The 14,559-nt window shown below is 31.1% G+C and overlaps 2 protein-coding genes across 20 annotated transcripts in view; both read left to right on the forward strand.

Moving 5' to 3' along the window:
* Positions 1–14,559, forward strand: part of LOC145322209 (uncharacterized) — a 52,821-nt gene that overhangs the window by 36,162 nt on the left and 2,100 nt on the right. The window contains exons 17-24 of one of the 5 annotated variants that reach the window (XM_080164056.1): positions 4,303–4,408; positions 6,653–6,715; positions 7,126–7,202; positions 7,635–7,674; positions 7,872–7,936; positions 8,629–8,736; positions 10,824–10,885; positions 14,333–14,432. In XM_080164056.1, the coding sequence (XP_080020182.1) occupies positions 4,303–4,408; positions 6,653–6,715; positions 7,126–7,202; positions 7,635–7,674; positions 7,872–7,936; positions 8,629–8,736; positions 10,824–10,885; positions 14,333–14,432 (621 nt within the window). Of the gene's footprint in view, positions 1–4,302; positions 4,409–6,652; positions 6,716–7,125; positions 7,203–7,634; positions 7,675–7,871; positions 7,937–8,628; positions 8,737–10,823; positions 10,886–13,312; positions 13,685–13,793; positions 13,862–13,935; positions 14,004–14,148; positions 14,217–14,332; positions 14,433–14,559 lie in introns of those variants that run through there. The other 4 variants (XM_080164060.1, XM_080164059.1, XM_080164061.1 and 1 more) reach the window with 4 other exon arrangements.
* The window catches only part of LOC145322210 (chitooligosaccharidolytic beta-N-acetylglucosaminidase-like), a 145,618-nt gene continuing 137,487 nt past the window's right edge, over positions 6,429–14,559 (forward strand). For all 15 annotated transcript variants that reach the window (XR_013880558.1, XR_013880557.1, XR_013880562.1 and 12 more), the window contains exon 1: positions 6,429–6,460. The gene's annotated coding sequence lies outside the window, so the exon portion shown is untranslated. The remainder of the gene's footprint in view (positions 6,461–14,559) is intronic.

The following is a 14,559-nucleotide window of genomic DNA, read 5'->3' on the forward strand; positions in this document are numbered from 1 at the left end:
GAGGAGTTACATAAACACTCACTCTCTCTCACTTCATACATCCCCCCCCCCCCCTAATAATTCTTCCTATAGAACATGATGATTTTACTTTTTGCCAAATTTTTTATTTGTGAAATGATAACTAAAATAGACATGTTACAATTATACTATCGATTTTAAACTTTACATGATGATTCCAATAATAGTTAGGTATAATTTATGAAGTGTAGCAACTCTATAATCATTACCAGAATCACATCCATTTAAAAACATGCTGGTTCCTTTTCAAAAATTCAAACAATGTTCAATATTATAAGCGAAGCATCTGTATAATCAAGTGTTTTCTTTCTTTATCTTTTATATTCATTTTATCTCTTTTTCTCTTTCTTTCTCTCTCTTTCTCTTTTGTTGGTTCTTTTCGTTAATTTAGGCATGTTAGAATTGTCCTAATGATTTCAAACTGTGCATGATGATTCCTATGACAGTTAGGTACAATTTAGAAAGCATAGCAACACTATAATCGTTACCAGAAAGTCCGTATATCCATTTAAAACATGCTGATTTTCTTGACACTTTGACAAAACAATTTTGTATGACATAATTATCTTATTCATCTGATTTTTTAAATAATGATTCTTAGTACAACAAGGTAAAGTATTATAATCAAATCCTAAAATTGAAAGTAAATATTAGAGAAAGGGAACAATGGGCTATTTATATCACATGTCCCCAAAGTTTTATAAAAAGCATTTTCTTATTTGTTGGCTTAACAACTTTGGGGACTTTTCCTGAATTTTAATTGGTTGGGATGTACATGAATTTAACAGCCATTGTCTTATCCTTTTAGATCCCTTCCTAACCTAAAAGTATAAAAGTCTGGGACTATAAATTAATAACTGAAATATCTTTAAAATGATGTTTCTTAGTTAGGGAAATTGATGGGTGCTTTCACACAAAGTACCTGTTAAGCACAAATACACCCCCCCATCCTCCTTTACTTATCATTTCTATAAATATGAATAAGGACCTAAAGAAATTAACAAACAGACATGGGGGTTTATCATTAATACACTTTCAGTGATAAATCTATTTATATAAATCAGGGATCAGAAGGAATATGACGATGGCCTTTAAATTAACACACATCCCTAATGTAGATCACAGTTAGTGGTTGAAACGTTTTGACACAACTAAATGAACCAATCAAAATTCCCAAAGTTGTTAAGCCAACGAATAAGAAATTTAAAACCCTAGAGACTAGTGTAATAAACAGCCCAATGTCCACTTCCTCCCTGCCAAATATTTATTTGAAATTGCCGTGGTTAAAACGGTCATGAGTGTATCTTAACGGTCATTGGAATGTGTGTTAATCCCCGCCCCATATTAAAACGGACATTAATCTCCGCCCATTTATTTCCTAAAAAACGAAACGGTCAGGTATTAATCTCTATTAGAATACGGTCATAGACTATTGTCTCCGCCCATTTATTTTTATTTAATGGTTATGAGTTAATCTGTACTTGATTTTTAAAAATTGGGGTTAAACTACCCTCCCCCCCCCCTCTCTACAATCAAACCAGGAGAGGTTAAAAGCCTGCCCAGGATTTATATAATACATAATTATTTTAATAGAGATTTTGAACATTGTTGTCATAGGAATCAATATTCCAAAATTCAGATGAATATCACACAAAAAAATGTTGCAAAAAAAACGTTAAAAATCACCCTATTTTAAATGGACATTCGGATTTTCATAGAGTTGCTATGCTTTCTAAATCGTACCTAACTGTTATTGGAATCATCATGCAAAGTTTGAAAACAATAGAACAATTCTAACCCATCCAAATTACAAACTGATGACCGTGCAGACAGAATTAGAAAAAAATCTTGTCTAAAAAAAGGTTTTCAAGAAAGAAATTTAAACAGTATAATGTAATAATGGAGCATGTATGAGATCTAAAGGGATATGACAATGGCAGATATATTGATGTACAACCCCAAAGATGATACACAAAATTACCCCTTCTGTAGATTACAATTGGTGGTTGAAACGTTAAGACACTTATTGAACTAACCAACCATTATTCTTCAAAAGTCCCCAAAGTTGTTCGACAAAAAAACTTTGTGGACAAGTGTAATAAACAGCCCAATGTCGTCTCCCTCCCTGGTATAATATAATAAGGGAAGATGTATGTAGCCTTGATGTGCATAGGTCTTACAAGTTTTCACCAAAAATTTTAGCTTTCCATTTTAAATAGTAGTCAGGAAATTTATGTTTCCCCTTAGCCATACAGATGGACAGACGCACTAAGTTATTTCTAGAGTAGCTTTGCTAAAAAAAATATAACATTAAATGATATTTAAAGATTTTTTCATAACAAATTGTTATAATTTAACGAGGGCTCTAAAGGGATAAGATAATGGCAGATATATTGATGTACAACCCCAAAGATGATACACAAAATTACCCCTTCTATAGATTACAATTAGTAGTTGAAACGTTAGGACACTTATTGAACTAACCAATCATTATTCTTTGAAAGTCCCCAAAGTTTTATTTAGCGCCTATATGAATGCTCATCTCTCATTGGTTAATTTGTTTACCGCTGAAATTTTCTATTGGTTAATATAGTTTAGTGTGAGTGAGTTTCTCCGTCAAAAGTTATGCTAACTCTCTCTCTCTATCTCTCTCTCTCTCTCTCTGACTCTCTCTTTCTCTTATTATCTCTCTCTCTCTCTGTCTGTCTCTTTCTCTCTGACTCTCTCTCTATCTCTCTCTGTCTGTCTCTTTCTCTCTCTCTCTCTCTTACTCTCTCTCTTACTCTCTCTCTCTCTGAATCTATCTTTCTCTTATTCTCTCTCTCTCTCTCTCTCTCTCTCTCTCTCTTTCTCTCTTTATGTTATTCTCTCTCTCTCTCTCTTTCTTTCTCTCTCTTTCTCTCATTCTCTCTCTTTCTCTCTTTCTCTGACTCTCTCTTTCTCTCTCTCTCTCTCGTTCTCTCTCATATTCTCTCTTTCTCTCTCTCTCTCTTAATTGCTTAACTACTCAATATTAAATTGTTAGGGAAGCTAAGTATTGTTGTATGGACAGGTTTCAGGCTATTTCTTTTTATTCGATTCTATCTATCTATGGGTTTATCTATCTATCTAAAAAGAACCTAAAAGTCATATTTAGTAAATTTTATTTCGGAATTGTTTAACGAACATACTTAATTTAAGATTGCGTGATTTATTTCGAAATAGAAATATAAAACGTAAAAATTTATTATTTTTCAAAATCTTCTATTTATTTACGAAGTACTTCGTAAATAAATATTAAGAAATTTGAATATTTAGAAAAATAGAAATAGGGATGTATTTTTGAACGAAGGGAGAGGGGAATAAATATCCTATTTTTGAAATAGAATTCTTGCACACGTAAATTAATATTCCCCAATTTCAATATTTTCATATCTCTAAATTCCCTTCCAAATTTTCTCGAAATACGATACGTTTAGGGTTTAGAATAGTTAATATTTTAAATATCTAGTAGACACATCATTGATTTTAGAATTAGGCATTTCTAAATTAGGCGTTTAGATAGTTTAAAATTAGGTATTTTTAAATTAGGCATTTTTAAAATTAGACATTTTTAAAATTAGGTATTTTTAGTTAGGCATTTTTAGTTAGGCGTTTTTAAATTAGGCATTTATAAATTAGGTGTTTTTAAATTAGGTGTTTTTAACGTAGGTGTTTTTAACATTAGGTATTTTTAAACTTAGGTGTTTTTAGTTAGGCATTTTTAGTTAGGCATTTTTAAATTAGGTGTTTTGTCCCCACTCCGATAAATAGATAGACAGATGGATATATGATAGACAAATATATATAGACAGTTATTTGTATGATAGATAAATAGATAGACAGATGTATGGACAGATATTTACAGACGTACTAGCTCAAATCAATTTTTAATGTCTGAACTTTCTGAACCAACATGTTGAATTTATATTTTGTTAGATAGATAGATAAATATTTCTTACCACTAAAAGTATTACACAAACATACTTCTAAAAAGCAAAAAGTCTTGTCTGTAGTTCTAAACAATTTACTTTTAATGAAAAACTTAAAAATTTCTTTGAACAGTATTTATAAATACTGAGTTTCTTTGTAAAATTAGCAAAAATTTAAAATTAATGCATTTACCGAATCGACAATTTGAGCTCTTAAATATCTCATTCTAACCTAAAATAATCATATAAATTCGGGAATAAAACTTTTGTTAGTGGTCTAGGAAGCTTGCCACAAGATGATTAAATGAAAAATTAATTAAAAGTATTATTTCAGTACCCGGCCAGGTTCACAGTTTAAGACCAAGGGCGCCGTGGCTGTTGGATTTATCATATTTGGTACATCTCTACTGTTCGTCAACTCCCATCTAACTGCCCATCAGGTGAGTAGTAAAGAGATGTTTCAATGAAAAAAAATTTTGTAACCTAAAAGGGAGCTTAGATATTTTTTACTCTTAATTGTTGGTATTCTTCAAGTATTCATAAAAGTCATTCGGTATGAAACAAAATACTAATATAGATTTCAAATGTTTTGTCAAAGTCAAAAATACACTAATTACAATAATAAAAGTTATATCGTTTTCTTATCTGATAATATGTTAAAGTTTATTAAAGGAATAATTATTTCTCGCATCGTATTATAAACGGCTTTCCGCGGATATAGAATGTACAATTAAAAGATTAAAACCAGTTTTTTAGCCCCGAGGTGCCGAAGGCACGGGCTAAAAAACTGGTTTAATCTTATGATTGTACATTTTTATATTCGTAGAAAGATTGATATAATACGATGCTAGACATAGTTTTTTCGTATGGATGAGAACCGGTTCCTATCCACCGGATTCGAATAAATACGAGAAAAGATTTTACACACACCAAAGAGATATTGTTAAGTCTTTTGTTTTTAAATAGATCTAGTCTATATGATTTGATTATTGATAGATTATATGAACTTACATCAATATTTAAACACTTGATAATTCTTAATTAAGATTTTGTTGAAATTATTAAGAAATTTAACTTTTAAAAGCTTTATACATACATTATAAATATTTTTAGAAGAATTAATTATAAATGTTGCCTCTAATATTTATTTGTTTTTACTTCATAGTAAATTCAAACAAATTGACCTTTACTAAATATACTTATTTTGAATACACTTCTTCTTGTTTACTAATTAGTTGGAGGATTTTTTTTATAATCCTAAAAGTAAAATTTGTAGGCCCGACGAAAAAATAAGTTGAAACTTGGTTTGTCTGCAAGTGATAGGAATATGTATTTCATAACAAAATTTCAACCTTGAATCATGGGCTTCCTAAAAGGGGGGATACAATCCACCCCCTCCCCCCCCCCAAAAAAAAAATGTAATTGGGAAGGCCTACCATGCCTCTTTTTTCACCCCTTCAAGGTTCACAAATGAGTTTGTGTAAATTGTCAAAATCCTGCCTTGCTCCTTATGTAACCGCCCTCAAATACAAGCCCATAGAACGATGTGATATGGAATCATGTATACTCTAAAGCCAACAAACAATTGCAAATCTTTTTAAAAAGCTCTAATTTAGCGTGACATAACTATTGATAAAGTTCTAAAGATTGTTTGGACAATTATAATGAGTATCTTCTTGTTAAATTGTTCTTCCTCTATAGGACGTAATTAATCACAATTTTTATGAATACTTATCCTTATCTGGAATGTCTGTCGACTTCATTTTCTGGTTGTCAGACGGGTGAAATATAATCTTTAGTGTGCCATCAACTCCGCACTAAATCATAATATCTAGACATCAATAGGACAGAGATCATGAAAAAAGAAAATATTGCTGTGTCCTATTATATAAAGAAGTAGGGCATTTTGATTTGTCTGAACCATTAAAGTTGACAATGTTAAGTAAGCACATTGCTTAAAATGATTTTCTTAAGATTGAAGTCTTTGGATAGTTTTGGGGTATTATACTGCCCTCCCACCTTAGATACTAAAGGCGCAACCGCTAACATAATATATATCACATTAAGATAATTGTCTTTATTTTTGCTAAAAATTGGCTAGAAAAAAACATTTTTGGCAATATAATAATATTCTATATTGATATTAGTGTAGATTTATGCTGAAATAATTGCACACCATAATCTACAGAACCTATTCAACAATTAATTAAATTGTTTAATAAAATTAATATAAAAACATAAAATCCTTAAAATAAAGTAACAGAATCTGTGTGTATACCAAAAGATCTCACTAACCACGTAACCGATATGGTTCTCTTTTACAGGGTAGCATCTCAAAGGTCCTGGGAGGGATAAAACTATTTTGGCGGAAAGTACCATCACCCTCCTAAGAGAAATAGCCGCTAGTTTATATGTGCCTGAAAATCAAATAATATACCAATTTTTTTCAATCTAATATTTCAAGCTAATATTGCTTGATTCACTTCTACAAGAGACAAAACGAATTGAAAATGATTGCTAAAATCGAAATATATATTCATGTCTTAGAATAGTGTTTTTTTTTAAAATAGGTTGAAAAACAAACTAAATTTAAAATATTTTATTTCTGGTCGTTTAGATGGGATTTTAAAATATCTTTAAAATGGTCATTATTCATTCTTGTTTTAATCTTATTATGATTTTAGGAGAATGTCAAAGATAGAGTTAGGGATCTTAAGAAAATTTATGCTGTTCTAAATTTACCCAAGGTAAATAATAATTAATTATTAGCTATCAGCTGAAGTTATTCTCTGCAACGAAATTTTTAAGCAATCACAGATGCTTTAAGAAAGTGCAACTTCGAAAAATCCATAAAAAAACCACAATCTTATCAGCCTTAGTCGCTCAGCTGAAGGGACGGTCGCCACGCCATATATTGGAGACTAAATTCTTAAAACTATGGTAAAGTTGCTTAACATAATGCTTTTAAAAAAGGATATTCTTGCTTAGATCTGAAAAAAAATTAGATAATAAAAAAATATTTTTTTTTTATAATTTGCTTTATTAGTTGTTTACTTACTATTTATTATTGTTGTCGTCTTGACAATGATATAATACATAATAACATACCCATAGTTATAGTGTAGTAGCCCTCCTTAAAATATAAATTTCATTTAAGACACTGCCATTAAAGAAACGGAGAGACATGTTTGATTCATTTGATTGTGTTTTCTGGTGCGGAGATTTAAATTTCAGGTATAGTAACACTGATTAACTACATCGTTGTTATATTATAAACAAAAGAATGGGTACATGTCGATTATATACAGTAACAATTAAAAAAAAATGACTATATTCGACGACTTAAAAATAAACCAATGATATGGTATAACTACATTATAATGCTTATTACATTAATTGCATTAATACATCAAGTATACTAAGTACAGTCATTTTTGCAAATCCTAATTGTTGGTGGTTAATTCCTGTGAAAAGTTGAATAGTTTATTTAGATCCTTATTCTCGTTTATGGTAAAAGCAAATTTTTAACTCCTATAGGGGCCTTTAACCCGTTGGGACTCTTCTAGCCCTTACTTAACCTTACTTTCTTACATACAATAGAAACATTAAAAAGAATTTGTAAGAGGTTCATAATTTTTATAAATCTTTAAACTTAAACTATTTTAGGCTAGAACAAACTAGAGAAGAGATTATTAGAGACATTGAGGTAAGCTTTTCATTTATATTTACCATCTCATCATAAATAAAGTATTTTTATACATTTCTCTTAAGATCTCTAAGATGGCTGGAATGTTGGTCCTAAAAAATTAAATTGTTGAACATGATCTGTCAATTAAACATTTTTTTTTTGTGCTATGACCGTTTAAAGTCTTGTTTTAATTTAATGTTTTTATATGGTTTAAGGATGGAGTAAGTGTGTTGGAGAGTGACCAACTAACATGGCTAATGTCTGAAGGAACAGTTTTCAGGTTAGTTTGCCTGTGTGTTTAAGTGTGTGTGTGTCTGAGTGTGAGTGTATGTGTAAGTGTGTGTGTGTGTGTGTGTGTGTAAGTGACCAACTAACATGGCTAATGTCTGAAGGAACAGTTTTCAGGTTAGTTTGCCTGTGTGTTTTTGTGTGTGTGAGTGTGGGTGTATGTGTAAGTGTGTGTGTGTGTGTGTTTGTGTGTGTGTGTAAGTGACCAACTAACATGGCTAATGTCTGAGAAACAGTTTTCAGGTTAGTTTGTCTGTGTGTTTAAGTGTGTGTGTGTGTGTGTGTGTGTGTGCGTGTGTGTGTGTGAGTGTGGGTGTATGTAAGTGTGTGTGTGTGTGTGTGTAAGTGTGTGTTTGTGTAAGTGACCAACTAATATGGCTAATGTCTGAAGGAACAATTTTTTGGTAAAAGTATTTTTACTTATAACTAGGGAATGATCATCAATTATATTCCTATCAATTTCACGTCTCTTGAACACTCAGTAAGGTTTGTTAGGTGAAAGCTGTTTATATTTTATCTCTGAACAGTTAAAGTCTCTATGAAGCTTATTTCTTATAAAATATTGTTACACAATAAAAGTTTCTTGGTCTTTTTTGTCTATATTTTACTTTATTTACATTTCGTATTTCGTTTCATAAACATTTAGCAACAGACAGGTTAAAATGTCTATGGAAATATTTTTAGGGGCTTCCGAGAACATCCAATAAGCTTCCGTCCAACCTACAAATATGATCCCGGCACAGATAATTTCGATACTTCTTCCAAACAGAGAATACCTTCCTATACAGACAGGTATAGATACTAAGAACAGATAATTTTGATACTTTTTCCAAACAGAGAATACCTTCCTATACAGATAGGTATAAATACTAAGAACAGATAATTTTGATACTCCTTCCAAACAGAGAATACCTTCATATACAGATAGGTATAATTACTAAGAACAGATAATTTTGATACTTCTTCCAAACAGAGAATACCTTCATATACAGACAGGTATAGATACTAAGAACAGATAATTTTGATACTTTTTCCAAACAGAGAATACCTTCCTATACAGATAGGTATAAATACTAAGAACAGATAATTTTGATACTCCTTCCAAACAGAGAATACCTTCATATCTTCATATACAGATAGGTATAATTACTAAGAACAGATAATTTTGATACTTCTTCCAAACAGAGAATACCTTCCTATACAGACAGGTATAAATACTAAGAACAGATAATTTTGATACTCCTTCCAAACAGAGAATACCTTCCTATACAGACAGGTATGAATACTAGGAACAGATAATTTTTATACTTCTTCGAAACAGAGAATAATTTCTGTACAGACAGGCATAAGTACTAAGAACAGATAATTTCGATACTTCTTCCAAACAGAGAATACCTTCCTATACAGACAGGTATAAATACTAAGAACAGATAATTTTGATACTTCTTCCAAACAGAGAATACCTTCATATACAGACAGGTATAAATACTAAGAACAGATAATTTTGATACTCCTTCCAAACAGAGAATACCTTCATATACAGATAGGTATAAATACTAAGAACAGATAATTTTAATAATTTTTCCAGACAGCGAATACAATCCTATACAGACAGGTATGAATACTAAGAACAGATAATTTTAATAATTTTTCCAGACAGCGAATACAATCCTATACAGACAGGTATGAATACTATAAACAGATAATTTTGATACTCCTTCCAAACAGAGAATACCTTCCTATACAGACAGGTATGAATACTAGGAACAGATAATTTTTATACTTCTTCCAAACAGAGAATACCTTTCTATACAGACAGGTATAAATACTAAGAACAGATAATTTTGATACTCCTTCCAAACAGAGAATACCTTCATATACAGATAGGTATAAATACTAAGAACAGATAATTTTGATACTTCTTCCAAACAGAGAATACCTTCCTATACAGACAGGTATGAATACTATAAACAGATAATTTTGATACTCCTTCCAAACAGAGAATACCTTCCTATACAGACAGGTATGAATACTAGGAACAGATAATTTTTATACTTCTTCCAAACAGAGAATACCTTTCTATACAGACAGGTATAAATACTAAGAACAGATAATTTTGATACTCCTTCCAAACAGAGAATACCTTCATATACAGATAGGTATAAATACTAAGAACAGATAATTTTGATACTTCTTCCAAACAGAGAATACCTTCCTATACAGACAGGTATAAATACTAAGAACAGATAATTTTGATACTCCTTCCAAACAGAGAATACCTTCATATACAGACAGGTATAGATATTAAGAACAGGTTATTTCGATTCTTCTTCCAAACAGAGAATACCTTCCTATACAGACAGGTATAAATACTAAGAACAGATAATTTTGATACTTCTTCCAAACAGAGAATACCTTCCTATACAGACAGGTATAAATACTAAGAACAGATAATTTTGATACTCCTTCCAAACAGAGAATACCTTCATATACAGACAGGTATAGATATTAAGAACAGGTTATTTCGATTCTTCTTCCAAACAGAGAATACCTTCCTATACAGACAGGTATAAATACTAAGAACAGATAATATTGGTACTTCTTCCAGACAGAGAAAACCTTCCTATACAGACAGGTATAAATACTAAGAACAGATAATTTTGATACTTCTTCCAAACAGAGAATACCTTCCTATACAGACAGGTATAAATACTAAGAACAGATAATTTTGATACTTCTTCCAAACAGAGAATACCTTCCTATACAGACAGGTATAAATACTAATAACAGATAATTTTGATACCTCTTAAATGACCCCTTTCAATCATTAGAACTAGTATCCAGACGCAAATATTTTTTCTTATAATACTTTTTTTTAGAATATTGTACAAGCATCAAGCAGCGTGTAGAGTAACTCCGCTCCACTATGACAGTGTTCAAGGTACTATTATACTATCCTATTGTATAAAGTAGTAAGCTTTTTTTGTCTGTAGCGAAAGATCTCGCTAACTGTTGAACCGATATGGTTTTCCTTTACAGGGTAGCTTCACATAGGCCCTGAGATGGTTTATAACTATTTTTTTGGTGGGAAATCGCCCTTTTCATTTTTTAAAGTACCCCTAGGTTCCTCTAGGGGCGTAGCCGCTAGTAGACATTAAAGTAATAATATAGCTTTCCTCCATATAATTGCAATACCTTCAGTTATGCCGTAAGAGTTCTCTAAAGGCACTTGGGGTAAGGCAGGGGGGAGAAGACGACCCTCCACTTTAAATATTATTTTTAAGAAATTGTTTATGTTGTGGACATATAAAGGAGAACCATATCTGACCAGTATGAAGATCCTTACCTACATACAGACAGACATCCTGTTACTTTTATATTTTTTAAACCTCTGTTTATATATTTAAATTTAGTTGATTGGATAGTTAAATTTCAGAAATATTGTCCTTTATTAAAAAAGATTTTTCCAGAGCCACCTATGGTGTGCTGGACAAAACCAAAAAATTTGAGAGAATTTATCATAAGAGCAAAGTTGCCAAAAAGTTTAGTTCCTAAAAGACCTTCCAGAAATAAGATAGGTTTCAAACATTGTGGTAATGATTGTATGTTATGTAAATTTTCACCTAAATTTGTTAACAACATTGTATCTTCTGTAACAAAAGAAACTATTCCCATTTTATCTAATTTGACTTGTAATTCGGAAAATATTATATATTGTATAACTTGTACTAAAGATAATGGAACTTGTAAATCTCATCCACAATATATTGGACAAACAGGACGTAAAGCAGTGGATAGATTCAGAGAACACAAAAATTCAATTGAACCAAATTCTGTAAAAACTGTAGAACAACATTTTTCACAAAATGGCCACAACCCTTGCCATTTACAATTTGTTCCTTTTGAGCAACTTAAAAGTAATAATCCTTGGATAAGATTAGCCCAAGAAAAATTTTATATTAGAAAATTTGAACCATTGTTAAATCGTAGAACTTGATTCAAAATGCAGTTGCAATTGTTTTTAAAAAATATTTTTTTCAAACTATACACCCTTCCCTTTCTCTCTCTTATTACACAGCCAGTTTGACCGCTTCTCCTTTATTTGTTGTTTGGTTGTGTTATAGTAAAGATCTAAACAGTAGCTGTGAATTTAAAATTTTATTTTTTATGATATATTTTAACATTTTGACTATTTTTGTATAATTCTTAATGCTTTTTTTTCATTTATTTATGTTGTTGTTTTCTATTACAGATGCGATTGATAATGAAGATTTTTTTCTTTGAAATATACTTCGTTATGAAGCAGCAGTAGTTACTAATTTATAAATGTTATGGTTGAGATAGATTTATAACTGTTAAAAGTGGTCAGAAATATTGTATTTTGTTATTCTTGTTGGTTTTTTTAGATTAATTTCCTTTTTGTTTACAAAGAAACTTACTAAGAAACTTTTAAGATAATGAAAAAGTTTTCTGCAGAAATTTCAGAAATTTTAAATTAATTCCAAGACTTGTTTTGACCTATTGACTTAATTATTTGCAATTAATAATGATTATGTCTGATGACCAATGATGTGTTTGTTAAAAGCGAAGTCATTCTATAATTAGGATTAGTCCGTCCTTAAGTCATAATTGTCCTTATACAGCATCGTGTATATTTATTCCTATGGGAACAAAATTTGCATACACTTTTGTTTAGACTTGCCAATTAATATTCTGCGCATTAAGTTCTCACACTATAATCTGATTTTGGAGCTTCCCTTTTATGTTGCCAGCCTTGTTTAATTCTATTATTCTATTAAGGAGTGACAACTAGGGATCATAAGCCTATGTGGGGGTTGTTTGAAGTTGTTTAATTATATTATTTTATCAAGGAGTTACAACTAATGACCATAAGCCTGTGTGGAGGATGTTTGAAGTTGTTTAATTATATTATTTTAATAAGGTGTAACAACTAGTGATCCTAAGCCTGTGTGGGGGATGTTTGAAGTTGTTTAATTATATTGTTTTATTTAGGTTTAACAACAAGTGACCATAAGCCTGTGTGGGGGATGTTTGAAGTTGTTTAATTCTATTATTTTATTAAGGAGTGACAACTAGGGATCATAAGCCTATGTGGGGGTTGTTTGAAGTTGTTTAATTATATTATTTTATCAAGGAGTTACAACTAATGACCATAAGCCTGTGTGGGGGATGTTTGAAGTTGTTTGATTATATTATTTTAATAAGGTGTAACAACTAGTGATCCTAAGCCTGTGTGGGGGATGTTTGAAGTTGTTTAATTATATTGTTTTATTTAGGTTTAACAACAAGTGACCATAAGCCTGTGTGGGGGATGTTTGAAGTTGTTTAATTCTATTATTCTATTAAGGAGTAACAACTAGTGATCATAAGCCTATGTGGGGGTTGTTTGAAGTTGTTTAATTATATTATTTTATCAAGGAGTTACAACTAATGACTTCCCACTGCTACTATGTCAAATGCGCGACGTAAATAGTTAGAGTGGGGGGAATGCCTTGGCCCAAAACAGGCGCAACTCGTTACCATGCACAGTTAGGACTTCTCAGACAAAGGTCGTGCATCACAGAGAGTTGGTTGTCTGTAATGTACTGTACTACGGGTATGAGGTGAAGGACCAAGAGTCTGGCCTTGAGTTGACAAGTTGACTGTTCATTCCAGGTGCAACTCACCCAAACGACATTAGCACATTAGCATACAACTAATGACCATAAGCCTGTATGGGGGATGTTTGCAGTTGTTTAATTATATTATTTTATCAAGGAGTAACAACTAGTGATCATAAGCCTGTATGGGGGATGTTTGAAGTTGTTTAATTATATTATTTTATTAAGGTGTAACAACTAGTGATCATAAGCCTGTGTGGGGGATGTTTGAAGTTGTTTAATTATATTATTTTATCAAGGAGTATCAACTAGTGATCATAAGCCTGTGTGGGGGATGTTTGAAGTTGTTTAATTATATTATTTTATCAAGGAGTTACAACTAGTGATCATAAGCCTGTATGGGGGATGTTTGAAGTTGTTTAATTATATTATTTTATCAAGGAGTATCAACTAGTGATCATTAGCCTGTGTGGGGGATGTTTGAATTTTTTAAATTCTATTATTTTATCAAGGAGTTACAACTAGTGATCATAAGCCTGTATGGGGGATGTTTGAGGTTGTTTAATTATATTATTTTATCAAGGAGTAACAACTAGTGATCATAAGCCTGTGTGGGGGATGTTTGAAGTTGTTTAATTATATTATTTTATCACGGAGTGACAACTAGTGACCATAAGCCTGTGTGGGGGAATGTTTGATGTTGTTTAATTCTATTATTTTATAAAGGTGTAACAACTAAGGTTTTTTAATTCTATTATTTTATCAAGGAGTTACAACTAGTGACCATAAGCCTGTATGGGGGATGTTTGAAGTTGTAGTCAGACCTGGTAAAGATTCTGTACCCTTAGCTGGTGGTCTTTTCAATAGGTAAATAGAAAAAAAGCATAGAGTTTTTAACTTTTCACAAATCAAATTTTTAAAAGGTTTATCTAGTTGTTTGTATAGCCTTAGAGCCCCTAAAATAATGCATGGTATCATAAACGATTGTCCTTAT

This window comes from Acartia tonsa, chromosome 6, assembly GCF_053477335.1.
Source record: "Acartia tonsa isolate MP-2025a chromosome 6, ASM5347733v1, whole genome shotgun sequence".
Taxonomy (NCBI): Eukaryota; Metazoa; Arthropoda; class Copepoda; order Calanoida; family Acartiidae; genus Acartia; species Acartia tonsa.